Consider the following 13,470-nt stretch of genomic DNA (forward strand, 5'->3'; position numbering starts at 1 on the left):
AGGATCGCCGGAGCCCAGCAGGTCCAGGCTGCGGTGGCCGGGAGCGGCCACTGCACTCCACTCTGGGCGACAGAGTGAGACTCCAACTCAAAAAAAAAAATCTTATTTTCCAAGTGTTGTTTTTAGTAATACCTATTAATATTGTTCTTTTATCCAGTTATCTTGCTATATTTACTTCTTAATTTTTTTTTTTTTTGAATTGGGGTCTCACCCTGTCACCCAGGCTGGAGTGCAGTGGCATGATCATGGCTCACTGCAACGTCAGCCTTCTGGGTTCAGGTGATCCTTGCACCTCAGCCTCCCAAGTAGCTGGGACTAAGGTGTGTGCCACCACACCCAGCTAATGTTTTTATTTATTGTAGGGCTGAGGTCTTACTATGTTGCCCAGGCTGGTTTCGAAGTGGGCTCAAGTGATCCTTTGCCTCAGCCTCACAAAGTGATGGGATTACAGGTGTAAGCCACCATGCCCAGCCTAGTAACTCATTCTAATAGCTTAAAATATATTCTTTTAGATTTTTTTAGATTTTGTAAATACACACACATGCTATCTGCAAATAATGACAGTTATACTTCTTCCTTTTTTTTGTATTTTCTTGCCTAAGTACACTGTTAAGAGGTGCTGAGGTAAGTGAATTGCCTGAGCCCGCGGGTTCAAGACCCACCTGGGCAACTTGGCGAGACCTCATCTCTACAATAAATCAAAAAGTTAGGCAGGTGTGGTAGCGCATGCCTGTAGTTCCAGCTACTTGGAAGGCTAAGGCGGAAGGATTGCCAGAGCCCAGCAGGTCGAAGGCTGTGGTGGCCGGAAGCGTGCCACTGCACTCCAGTCTGGGCGACAGAGTGAGACTCCAACTCAAAAAAAAAAGAATCTTCAGGACATTGTAAAGCAGGGTGGTGATATACATCCTTGTCTTCCCAGCCTAAAGGGAAAGTGGTTCAATATTTTACCATTAACTATGGTATTAGCTGTAGTGTATAGATTAAAGATTAAACTTAATCTATAAATAAACTATAGATTTATTAAAGAAGTTCTGTATCTCCTTTGCTAGAGGTTTTTTGGGGTTTTGTTGCTGCTGTTGTTGTTTTTGAGTCGGAATCTGTTGCTCAGACTGGAGTGCAGTGGCAAACTCACAGCTACTACAGCCTCGACCTCAGGTGATCCTTCCGCTTCAGTCTTCCAAGTAGCTGGAACCACAGGCACGCAGCACCATGCCCAACTAATTTTTTTCATTTATTGTAGAGACGAGGTCTTGCCAAGTTGCCCAGGCTGGCCTCAAACCCCTGGGCTCAGGCAATCCTCTGGCCTCCACCTCCCAAAGTGCTGGGATTACAGGCATAAGCCACCTCACCTGGCTGCTAGAGTTTTTATTATGAAAATATATCAAATTTTATCAAATGTTTTTTCTGCTCTATTCATGTTTATATGGTTTTTATCATTCTGTTAATATGGTGAATTACATTAATTGAATTTCAGCCTTTTTTTTTTTTTGGAGTTAGACTTTCACTCTATTGCCCTGGCTAGAGTGCAATGGCATGCTCACAGCCACTGCAGTCTCAATTTGCTGGGCTCAGGCAATCCTTCCACCTCAGCCTTCCAAGTGCGTGCCACCACACCCTTTTAATTTTTTTATTTATTGTAGAACCGAGTTCTTGCCAAGTTGTCCAGGGTGGTCCCGAATTTCTGGGCTCAAGCAATCCTCTTGTCTCCACCTCCCAAGGTGCTGGGATTACAGGTGTGAGCCACCGTGTCTGGCTGAGTTTCAGCCTTCTGTTAAATAAAATTTATAGGCAGCCATTGGTTTGGACTGAGTTCCTGTACCACACCCAATAGACCAAACCAAAATGAAGTCACTCATGTTGGCTTCATGCCATGGATTTGAAACTAAAGATCTTCATCTGACCTTCCAAGGAATCAGGAAAGATAATAACCAAAACTCCAACAGGCCAAACAGTCCTAATATACTTTTAGTATTTTCATGTCAGAATCTGTTGCCCAGACTGGAGTGCAGTGGCAAACTCACAGTCACTGCAGCCTCAACCTGCTGGGCCAAGTATTATATTTTAGTATTTTTGTGTACATGAGAAATATTGATCTATAATTTTATTTTCTTAAAATGTTTCTTGGGAGATTTCGGTATCAGGGTTATATTGGTCTCATAAAATTAGTTGAAAAGATGTTTGGTGTTGTTTAAATATTTGGAAGACCAGCCTGGGCAACATAGTGAGGCCTCCTCTATACAAAAAATAAAAAAGATTACCTGAGCATGGTGGCATGTACTTGTAGTTTCACCTACTCAGGAGGCTGAGGTGGACGGATTGCCTGAGCCCAGAAAGTTGAGGCTATGATGAGCTGTGATCATGCCACTGGACTCCAGCCTGGATGACAAAATGAGACCCCAACTCAAAAAAAAAAAAAATTAAAAAGGTAATGTGATGTCAAAATGTGGCTATATGAGTCTAGATCATGAAGAAGTATGTGCTAGAAATAAAAATTTCTAGTAAGCAGTGGTTGAAGCTGGATGAGAACTTCTAAGGGAAAAAATAAGAGAAGGGTTTAGTTTTGGACCTTGTTGAGTACATCATTTAGTATAGGTTTGGATTAGGACCACTGCCAATAACGCAATGGAAAATAGGCAAAGGATATGATCTGAGAGTCCATAGATAAATAAGAGCCTGGCTAGTGCAGTAGCTCACACCTGTAACCCCAGCACTATATGCAAAGATTTCTGGCCGGGCTCAGCCTGTAATCCCAGTGCTTTGGGAGGCCGAGGTGAGTGGATTGCCTGAGACCTGCCCGGGCAACTTGATGAGACCTCATCTATACAATAAATCAAAAATTACCCGGGCGTGGTAGCGCACGCCTGTGGTTCCAGCTACTTGGAAGGCTGAGGAGGAAGGATCGCCAGAGCCTAGCAGGTCGAGACTGCGGTGGCCGGGAGCGTGCCACTGCACTCCAGGCTGGACGATGAAGTGAGACTCCAACTCAAAAAAAAAAAAAGATCTCCAAGATAATATTGGTAAGTGTAAGAAGGGGGAGGATGAGAATATACATTCATAATTGCTTGGACTTACATAAGACACTGGAATATTCAAGAATCTAATAAAGGGCATCACAGGCAGAAAAAAGAACAGGGTGAAAAGAGGATGGAAATGAGGCTTCTTATATCTTTTTTATTTTTGAACACAGAAGTGTGTTGCCAATTAAAAAAAAAAAATTTTTAAAAAGGTAATTACAGCCAGGCTCAGTGGCTCAGCTTGTAATCCCAGCACTTTGGGAGGCCGAGGTGAGTAGATTGCCTGAGCCTGCGGGTTCGAGACCCACCTGGGCAGCAAGACCTCATCTCTACAATAAATCAAAAAATCAGCTGGGTGTGGTAGCGCATGCCTGTAATTCCGGCTACTCAGAAGGCTGAGGAGGAAGGATCGCGGGAGCCCAGCAGGTTGAGGCTGCGGTGACCGGGAGCGGCCACTGCACTCCAGACTGGGTGACAGAGTGAGACTCCAACTCAAAAAAAACAAAAAAGGTAATTACAGGCTGATGTGATGGCAGCAAGCAAATTGGGGTGTTGGTCATCGATCTTTGAGCTTCTCGTGCCTACAAAGTAATGCTTATCACACTGTTCAGGAGTCAGTGGCAAAAAGTAAGGTTTGCTCATTTTTGCCAAGGAGAGTCCTACTAAAATCCAGAGTATCAGCAATACAATCATATCCCACAGTCTCAGCACTTTGGGTGGCTGAGGCGGGAGGATCACTTGAGGCCAGGAACTTGAGACTAGCCTGGGCAACTAGTGAGACCCCGTCTTTACAAAAAATAAAAAATTAGCAAGGGGTGGTAGCGTATGCCTGCAGTCTCAGCTACTTGGGTAACTGAGGAGGGATGATCACTTGAACCCAGGAGTTCAAGGTTACAGTATCTGTGGTCACACCTGGGTGACAGAGCAACACCCTGTCTCTAAAAATAAACAAATACATACATAAATAAAAATTTTTTAAAGTCTTTATACATATACTCCCTAGGCTCTCACAACATCAAAAGCAATCTTAAAGTATCTTTTAAAATTAATTTCAAGCAGATTTTTTTAGTAGAGAGAATTAGTGCTGTGATTGGGCACTAATTTCTTCTCAATAGGTAAGTCCCAGAATGCAGCACTTCACATTGTGGGGAGGAGTGAATTCGAAGCTGAGGAATTGGGTGCAGGGAAGTCACTTGGTGGTATTGTTTTCATTTAACAGAGACAAAAGATCTAAGAAACTTGCCCCAAGTCCCACAGCCTGGAAGTGAAACTGCAATGCCCCTTTCTTGGTCTCAAGGCATTACCCCACCTAAGATGAGCTGCTCAAGAGCATTGACCCACTACAGAGGAGGAGGAAATGGAGCATAGGAGGTCAGGCTGAACCCATCGGTTCTCTTTGCATCTCACACAGGAGTCTTCCTTTTCTGTTCCTCTCACCCCCATTAAAAAGTCCGAACTACTATCCCTGTGGTACATCAGATGCATACCATTTACTATTTAATAGTGTATGTAATAGGATATGTAGTATAATATACAAATATATAGTATTAATTTTTAATATTAATACAGATGGTCCCCGGCTTATGGTTCAACTTAAGATTTTTCAACTTTTTTTTTTTTTTAGTTGGAGTCTCACTCTGTCGCCCAGACTGGAGTGCAGTGGCTGCTCCCGGCCACTGCAGCCTCGACCTGCTGGGCTCCGGCAATCCTTCCTCCTCAGCCTTCTGAGTAGCCGGAATTACAGGCATGCGCTACCACGCCCGGCTGATTTTTTGATTTATTTTAGAGATGAGGTCTCGCTGCCCAGGCGGGTCTCGAACCCACGGGCTAAGGCAATCCACTCACCTCAGCCTCCCAAAGGCACGGGATTACAGGCTGAGCCACCAAGCCCGGCAATTTTTCAACTTTTTGATATGAAAGCAATATACATTCAGTATAAGCCATACAATATTCAGTAAATGAGATATCCAACACTTTTTTTATTTTTGAGTTGGGGGTCTCACTCTGTCACCTAGGCTGGAATGCAGTGGCACAATTACAACTCATGGCAGCCTCAACTTCCTGGTCTCAGGCAATTCTTCTGCCTGAGCCTCCCAAGTAGCTGGGACTTTAGGTGTGCACCACCAAGTCCGGCTAATTTTTTTTTTTTTGGTAGAGATGAGGTCTTGCTATGTTGCCCAGGCTGGCATTGAACTCCCAGTTTCAAGCAATCCTCCCACCGTGGCCTCCTAAAGTGCTGGGATTACAGGCATGAGCCACTGTGCCAGGCCTATTTTTATTTTTTTTTAAATAGAGATGGGTGTCTCGCTATGCTGCCCAGACTGGTCTTGAATTCCTGGTCTCAGGTGACCCACCCACCTCCCAAAGGGCAAGTGAGAGCACCACATCCAGCCGATATCCAACGCTTTCTTGCAAAATGGGCTTTGTATTAGTTACTTTGCCCAACTATAGGTTAATGTGTTCTGAGCATGTTCAAGGTCAGCTAGGCTAAACTATGATGTTTGGAAAGTTAGACGTATTTTTAAAATGTGTTTTCGATTTACAACACTCTTCATTTACGCTGGGCTTACGAGACGTATCCCCTTTGTCAACTGAAGAGCATCCGTAATTTGAAAGGCAGCTACTCAACAACCCCTCACCCATAAAATATAAATCAAAATCAGCAAACCTGGTTATATAATAAAGCACATTTTATTGAGTTACAATCAGTGCGCACGTTAGAGCGAGTGCTGCTTTCCCAATCTCAGCGATTCTAGATTTGTTTGCCTAATTTCCCGTTTTCCAGTGTTCCGATTGCTGTTTTAACACTTTGCTTTCCCACAGAGATAGGCTTCTGCAGCTAAGGGTTGTTATTTCAACGCAGGGAGATAAAAGAAAACACACTCTCCCTGCTCTTCTACCCAGAAGGAGACTCACCCTAGGAAGAACGTCAGTATTTCCAGCTCCTAGGGCATGCACACCAGACCCGGGACCGAGGGGCGAGCTGGGAGTCGCCGGGCGGTCACGGCTAATTAGTTTGGGCCGCGGCCACGGTCAGCGCGGCTTTGGGCGGGCCGCCGAAGGTGATTGGCTGCTGCAGACCCACCTCCTCGCGGATCTGAGGGACGGTCACTGGATTGGTGGAGCCGGAAGAGCTCCCTCGGTTGCTGCTGCGCTCGTGGTGCAAAGCAGAGATGGCGTCTGCGATTCAGCAGCTGGGGCGGCGCGTGGCGAGCTGGAGGCTGCGGCCATCGCTGCCGCCGCTTGCCGGCCTAGCGTCCCAGCGAGCCCACTCGCTGTTGCCGGTAGACGATGCGATCAACGGGCTAAGCGAGGAGCAGAAGCAGGTAGGGAGACTGATCCCCTTCCCGGACCCGAGGCCTCCTGCCCGGGCCCCGTCGGACCCACTCGGCGGTCGCCTCCTCACTTCCCTGCCCTGTACCCAGCTGCGACTTGTGCCGGCGGGGCTTTGGGAGCGTCAGCCTGGGAACGGGAGCGAGATTCGGGATTCTCTGACTTGGAGCTGGGCCTCTGACTTCAGCCTCAAGTCTGGAGGGAAGATTTGAGCAGCAAGGCGGTGCTGCTGGAGGTGGTAGGGAGGAGGAGTCAAGGCTAGGAAAGCTTCTGGGAGACTGGGGTTGTTTTGGCCCCTCTACTGCTTGTGGCAGAAGGGCCCTCAAGCTGTAGTTAGTCCACTTATACCGAAACACACCGAGGTATGGTCCTCAGACTTTGTTGGTCATCCTAATCTTTCCTGAATAGACACTTTGGCCGGGCACGGTGGCTCATGCCTGTAATCCCAGCACTTTGGGAGGCAGAGGCCAGAGGATTGTCTGAGCCCAGCAGGTCCAGGCTGCGGTGGCCCTGAGTGTGCCACTGCACTCCAGCCTGGGTGGACAGTAAACTCCGACTCAAACAAACAAACAAAAAAGAATAAACACTTCGGAGATTTTAAAACGCACAGTATGGTCTCCTATCACTTCTAGCACTCTTCACCCCATGAGGTCAAAGCACAAAGCTGTTTTGAACAAGAACTTGAAAGAAGTAGTTAGAAAAGAAGCTGAACCAGAGCCCTTCCTGGAGGAAGGAGGCTGTGTTCACTTGAAGGCTGGACAGAGTTCCTAGAATGTGATTCTCCTGTGACTCTAAGCGAGTTTGAGCCTCCCAGAAATCCCAACGTTTGAGTCTATAACCAACAGGTAGAGTTTCTTTGAGTCACTTCTGGCAGAAAGGAGTCAATCTTAATCCTTAAATTTTCCAGGCTTCTGATCTCTTTCAGTAATCAATCCCATCTAGCCTGAGACTCAAGGACCTAAAAGAGCCTGATGCCTGCTGAGATCTGAAGGGGATGTAGAGCGGAGCTGGAGCACAGTAGATAGAGTGTGGACAGATACTGGGGAAGCCTGGGAGAGTCACCTGGGATCAGCTCATGCAGGGTCTTATAGACCTGGCTAAGGAGCTTGTGTTTGATTCTATGTATGACAAAAAGTGATGGAATGATTTTATGTCAGAGAGTGACATTTTAGAAATTACCTTCAAGCTGTCTAGACTGAAGACTATAAGAAAGAATGATGAAGATCATCTCTGAGGAATCATAAACTAGGGAGGCCTCTCAGTTTCAGTCTGATGCTGTTTGTGAGGTTACTTGTGGCCTGTGTTTTTGAACGTATCCTCAGTAGTGAAGACACTGTCTGCAATGGTTTGGGCAATAATACGGTGCTGTATTCACGTAAGAGCGAGGGTGCGTGAGAGCAAGGGTGGAACACAGTATATTTCTTATATCATCTAGAGGATGGTTCCTGGAATTTGAGCTGGTCCTAGAAAGTTTCAACAGCATCTATACACCTCTCTCTCATTAGCTTCGTCAGACTGTGGCTAAGTTCCTTCAGGAGCACCTGGCCCCCAAGGCCCAAGAAATCGATCATAGCAACGAGTTCAAGAACCTGCGAGTGAGTCATAAGGCCTGGGCAGGGTGGCAGTCTGGGAGCTGGGCTGAGTTGCACTGCTGCCCAGAAGGGCTCACACAGCCTTCTGTTAAATGAAGTCTCCCTTAGAATGCAGCCTCTGCCGGGTTCGGTGGCTCAGCCTGTAATCCGGCGCCTTTGGGAGGCTGAGGTGCGTGGATTGCCTGAGCCCGCGGGTTTGAGACCCGCCTGGGCAGTGAGACCTCATCTCTACAATAACAAAAAATCAGCCGGGCATAGTAGCGCATGCCTGTAATTCCGGCTACTGGGAAGACTGAGGCGGAAGGATCGCCGGAGCCCAGCAGGTTGAGGCTGCGGTGGCCGGGAGCAGCCACTGCACTCCAGTCTGGGCGACTGAGTGAGACTAACTCAAAAAAAAAAAAAAAAAAGAATGCAGCCTCCTCTGTCTGAAAGGTTCCGGTCACATGTGATGGGCTGCTTTCTCCTCACAACTCACTCCACTCCATTCTGTTGGCAGGAGTTTTGGAAGCAGCTGGGGAACCTGGGAGTATTGGGCATCACAGTCCCTGGTGAGTACAGTTTATGTCCCTAAAAAGCACTTTTTCGTGCGTGCCCTTTAAGACGTGGAATGTGGACAGGGGAAAGCTGGGAGGGTCAGCTGTGATCAGTTCATACGAGGTCTTGTAGGCCTGGCTAAGGGGCTTGTGTTTGATTCTATGTGCAACGAAAAGTGATGGAATGATTTTAAGACATTCCCAAAAGAAGCAGGAAGGGAAGGGAAAGGAAAGATTGTGCTCAGTCAGGCTCGGTGGCTCACCCTGTAATCCCGCACTTTGGGAGGCTGAGGTGAGTGGATTGCCTGAGCCCGCGGGTTCGAGACCCACCTGGGCAACTTGGCAAGACCTCATCTTTACAATAAATCAAAAAATTAGCCAGGCGTGGTAGTGTACGCCTGTAGTTCCAGCTACTTAGAAGGCTGAGGCAGAAGGATCGCCGGAGCCCAGCAGGTCGTGGCTGCGGTGGCCAGGAGCGTGCCACTGCCCTCCAGCCTGGACGACAGAGTGAGACTCCAACTCAAAAAAAGAAAAAAAATTTCCTAGCCGGGCTGGGTGGCTCAGCCTGCAATCCCGCGCCTTTGCCTCAGACTTCCAAGTAGCTAGAACTACAGGTACACACCGCCACACCCGGCTAGTTCTTTATTTTTTTGGTTTTTTTTTAATTTTTTTGTTGTTGTTTTTGAGTTGGAATCTCACTCTGTCTCCCAGGCTAGAATGCAGTGGATTGCCTGAGCCCGTGGGTTCGAGACCCGCCTGGGCAACTTGGCGAGACCTCATCTCTACAATAAATAAATAAAAAAAAAAAAGAAAGAAAGATTGTGCTCAAAGAAACCCAGAATTTCTCCCTATTTGACCTGAGAAAGCACCCATTTTCTGTCAGCCCAGAGAAGAAGACACACCTCTATTTCTTTAGGCAGTGATCTGGAGAAGGCAAAGGGATGAGGTCAGTGTGGCTCACTTGAATCAGGATCACTCAGATTCTCTGTGTACTGAGTAGGCTCCCCCAGGTGATTTGAGAAGTTTAGAAACTCTGGATCAAGTGCTTGTCCTCATTGCACCTTGGTTTGCTGCCTCCCCTAAACCCTGAATTCTGTTCTACCAGTGACTTCTATGCAGGAACACTCAGTGCCTTTGTCCTCTGTTCACAACTTTACCCTGAGGCTAATTTGGGAACAAATGGGAGCACAGGAGAAGGATGATTGTTTGTGCCTCTGTGTGAGGTGGCCAGGTGATGTGTTTAATAGACTTTTCCTGGGTCTGTCCCTGTGGGTCTCACTACTTAATTCCAGAGGGAGAGGGTGGGGAGCTGGTAGGCTGTGTTTGGGGCCTTAGCCTCTGAAGAGGCTCAGCCTGGCTTGCAATACCGAGTAAAGAGATGAACCTGTGGCATCACCAGCCAAGGCATGGGCAGCCTACCCTGCTTGGGCTTGTATTCACTCTGGGCATGAGAAGGGGTGGGACACAGTGTACTTTTTTTTTTTTGAGTAGGAATCTTACTCTGTCACCCTGGCTAAAGTACAGTGGCATGACTATGGCTCACCACAGCCTTGACCTTCTGGGCTCAGGTGATCCTTCTGCCTCAGACTTCCAAGTAGCTAGAACTACAGGTGCACACCGCCACACCCGGCTAGTTCTTTATTTTTTTGTTTTTTTATTTTTTTGTTGTTGTTTTTGAGTTGGAGTCTCACTCTGTCTCCCAGGCTAGAGTGCAGTGGCACGCTCACGGCCACCGCAGCCTGGGCCTGCTGGGTTCAGGTGATCCTTCTGCTTCAGACCTCCAAGTAATTGGAACTACAGGCACATACCACTATGCCTGGCAAATTTTTTGATTTATCTTAGAGACAAGGTCTTGCTAACTTGCCCAGGCTGATCTCGAACCCCTGGACTCAGGCAATCCTCTTGCCTCAGCCTCCCAGACTACTGGGATTATAGGCGTGAGCCACTGCGCCCAGCCAAAAAAATCCCATTTTTTAATGGTGTGTTCTGAAGTTCCCTATCAGCATTTCTTCTGCCCACTCCAGGTTTCCCTCAGGCTATGGTTTTCCTGTCTTGTTACCAGCCCTGTTTTTTGGGGTCCAAACCTGCTGTAACAACTTGCCTTCCTTAAAATCCTTTTGCACACATACTACATCCTTGGCTTTGTGCCTGTTCTTAGTGCCTTGGACACCCCATCCCCAGCCTAATGCCTTTGTGTTTCTACACTTCAGGCCCTCTTTATTTATTCATCTGCCTCTGTATTTCCATGACTTTCTGAATAGTGGGCACTCAGGTTGTTCGTTTGTCTTCAACAAGAGGTCTGCCTGGGAAAAAGCAGGAGTTGCAGATTGTTTTCTGAACCACACCTAAACCAAATAGCAGTGGCAGCAAAATCAGTTCTGTGAACTTGTAAGCAGAATTATTTGCAGCAGCCTGTTCATCTTGCGAGGGGAAATTTGGAATAGGTGCTACAAGGATGTTTCTTTTCTGCCAGTAAATGTAAGACTCCTATCAATGTCTCAATGTAATCTGGACTGCCTTTTCCACTCCCATGTACCGCCCACTCCCAGTTCAGTATGGTGGCTCTGGCCTGGGCTACCTGGAACATGTGCTGGTGATGGAGGAGATATCCCGAGTTTCTGCAGCAGTGGGGCTCAGCTATGGTGCCCACTCCAACCTCTGCATCAATCAGCTTGTGCGCAATGGGAATGAGGCGCAGAAGGAGAAGTATCTCGCCAAGGTGAGGAGATAGAAATGAAGAAACACACACTGATCTCACGGTGCAACCACCAGCTACAAGGGATCCTCTCCCATTGTTGGGAGCCAGTCAGACTTGCTTTCTGTAGCATGCTGCCATGAACCAAATATGGTTAGGAGGGGACCAAGGACTGCGTTATAATGCTTGAGCCAAAAAATTAAAAATAAGGGCAGAATGCCTGCGTTGGACAACAAATGGACATTTGAAGGGTACTTTAAGAAATGGAAGAAAATTAGCTGGGCATGGTGGTGCACACCTGTAGTCCCAGGTACTTGGGAGGCTGAGGCAGAAGGATCACCTGAGCCCAGAAGGTTGAGACTGCAGTGAGCAGTGATTGTGCCACTGTACTCCAGCCTGGGCGACAAAGACCAAACTCAAAAAAAGGAAAGAAAGAAATGGAAGAATAGGACTAGCTCTCCTTGCAAAGGGAATAGGAAAAGGACAGACATTTTCAGCTTTGTAGATATTGCACTTCTTAGAGGAGACTTCTGGGACCTTACCAATACCCTGGTCTGAAGGGGAAGTTTCAAGGGGTGTAATTTGAACAGGAAAAGCACTGTCAGTGAGCTGCTGTAGGGTACTCCAAGGTCATAACAAGGCTCTTTGGGCTTCTCCTTGCAGCTGGCCAGTGGCGAGTACATCGGAGCCCTGGCCATGAGTGAGCCTAATGCCGGCTCTGATGTTGTTTCCATGAAGCTCAAAGCGGAAAAGAAAGGTGAGATGACTCTCCATTTGGGAGCTGAAATGAGCAGAGGGATAAACTTTATCAGGGTGAGGGAGCAACAGTTAGGACTGGCCCCTGCTTGGGTTTCCAGAACAAGGGCAGCTTCTTGCTCAGCAGGTCTGTGGACTGACTGGCTGAGATAGGTTAAGATGGCTTGAGCAAATAGCCAACATCCTGCCCTTAGGAGATCACTACATCCTGAATGGCAACAAGTTCTGGATCACCAATGGCCCTGATGCTGATGTCCTTATCGTCTATGCCAAGACAGATCCGGGTGCTGTGCCAGCTTCTCGGGGCATCACAGCCTTCATTGTAGAGAAGGTGAGTGTGGGTGGGTGCAGGGCCCAGGAGGCTTCTGCTTCCTGACAGCGGTAGCAGAAATAGCCCCCTTTCACTGATCTCAAATGCAATCAATCTTGTGTGCCCTGCAAGGCCCCCTGGTGATGAAGGTGAGGCAGAAAGCAGACTGACCTCATCTCTAAAAAAATTAAGTAGTCTGGACACAGTGGCTCAAGCCTGTAATCCTAGCACTTTGGGAGACCGAGGCGAGAGGATTGCCTAAAATTCAGGGGTTCGAGACCAACCTGGACAACTTGGTGAGACCTCATCTCTATAATAAATCAAAATAAACAAACAGACAAATAAATAAAATTTAAAAAGCCAGGCAGAGTGGCATGCACCTGTAGTCCTAGCTATTGGGAAGGCTGAGGTGGAAGGATCATCGAGCCTGAGAGTTCAAGGCTGCGGTGAGCTGTGATTGTGCCACTACACTCCAGTACACTCCAGCCTGGGCAACTGATGAGACCCTGATTCAAAAAATAAAAAAACCAAAAAGAGGGTGGCCAAACAGTCCAGGGAGGATGAGTTAGGTCTGAAGACAGTAGAGCTGTACCCAGAGCCTGGCCATGCAAAGAGGTCCAGGAAGAGGAGATTTAAAATGAGGGCAGGATTTGACAGTCAGGATGTCATTGGTAAACTCAGTGAGAGCAGCCTTGGGAGACTCAAGTGTGGGTGGCATGTGTGTGGAGACTGAAGGCTGCACCTTCACCGGTCTTGACAGCAAGAGAGAGACGGAGTAGGAGTTCGAATTAAAAGTTGGGAGTTGGAGTTTGTTTTTATGAAAGAGGGAGAGCTGAGCAAATTTTTTGGTAGAAAGGAAAATAGAGAGAGAAGTTGGGATGTGTGGGAACAAGTGAGTGAAACCAGTGGTGAGCAGAGGCAGAAGAGGGAAGGATAGGTTACAGTTGAGGGTAGAGAAACAACCTGCCTAGCAATGATCATGGAGTCAGGGACCAGGGCACCTGTGAAGGCTGTAGGTCAGGGGGTGGGGGAGATGGCAGAGAGTTTAATGAGTGAGTGTTGGAAAGGTTTGCAGTGCCCTCCATAAGGAGCGGGGGGAAAGCGGCTGACTAGGGTTGGAACAGAAAGGGTCTGGCTGCAATTATAAATGCCAAGGAGCCAGGCTCGGTGGCTCAGCCTGTAATCCCAGCACTTTGGGAGGCCGAGGTGAGTGGATTGCCTGAACCCGCGGGTTCGA

At 47.7% G+C, this 13,470-nt stretch overlaps 1 protein-coding gene across 4 annotated transcripts in view; it reads left to right on the plus strand.

The window, feature by feature from the left end:
• Positions 1-6,072: 6,072 nt before the first annotated feature.
• IVD (isovaleryl-CoA dehydrogenase) overlaps positions 6,073-13,470 on the plus strand; it is a 14,181-nt gene continuing 6,783 nt past the window's right edge. The window contains exons 1-6 of one of the 4 annotated variants that reach the window (XM_008069849.1): positions 6,073-6,340; positions 7,853-7,942; positions 8,436-8,487; positions 11,022-11,191; positions 11,831-11,924; positions 12,118-12,254. In XM_008069849.1, the coding sequence (XP_008068040.1) occupies positions 6,188-6,340; positions 7,853-7,942; positions 8,436-8,487; positions 11,022-11,191; positions 11,831-11,924; positions 12,118-12,254 (696 nt within the window). In that variant the 5' untranslated portion in view covers positions 6,073-6,187. The remainder of the gene's footprint in view (positions 6,341-7,852; positions 7,943-8,435; positions 8,488-11,021; positions 11,192-11,830; positions 11,925-12,117; positions 12,255-13,470) is intronic. The other 3 variants (XM_021718490.1, XM_008069851.2, XM_008069850.1) reach the window with 3 other exon arrangements.

This window comes from Carlito syrichta, unplaced genomic scaffold (assembly GCF_000164805.1).
Source record: "Carlito syrichta isolate Samal-C Ts95f unplaced genomic scaffold, Tarsius_syrichta-2.0.1 Scaffold312225, whole genome shotgun sequence".
Classification (NCBI taxonomy): domain Eukaryota; kingdom Metazoa; phylum Chordata; class Mammalia; order Primates; family Tarsiidae; genus Carlito; species Carlito syrichta.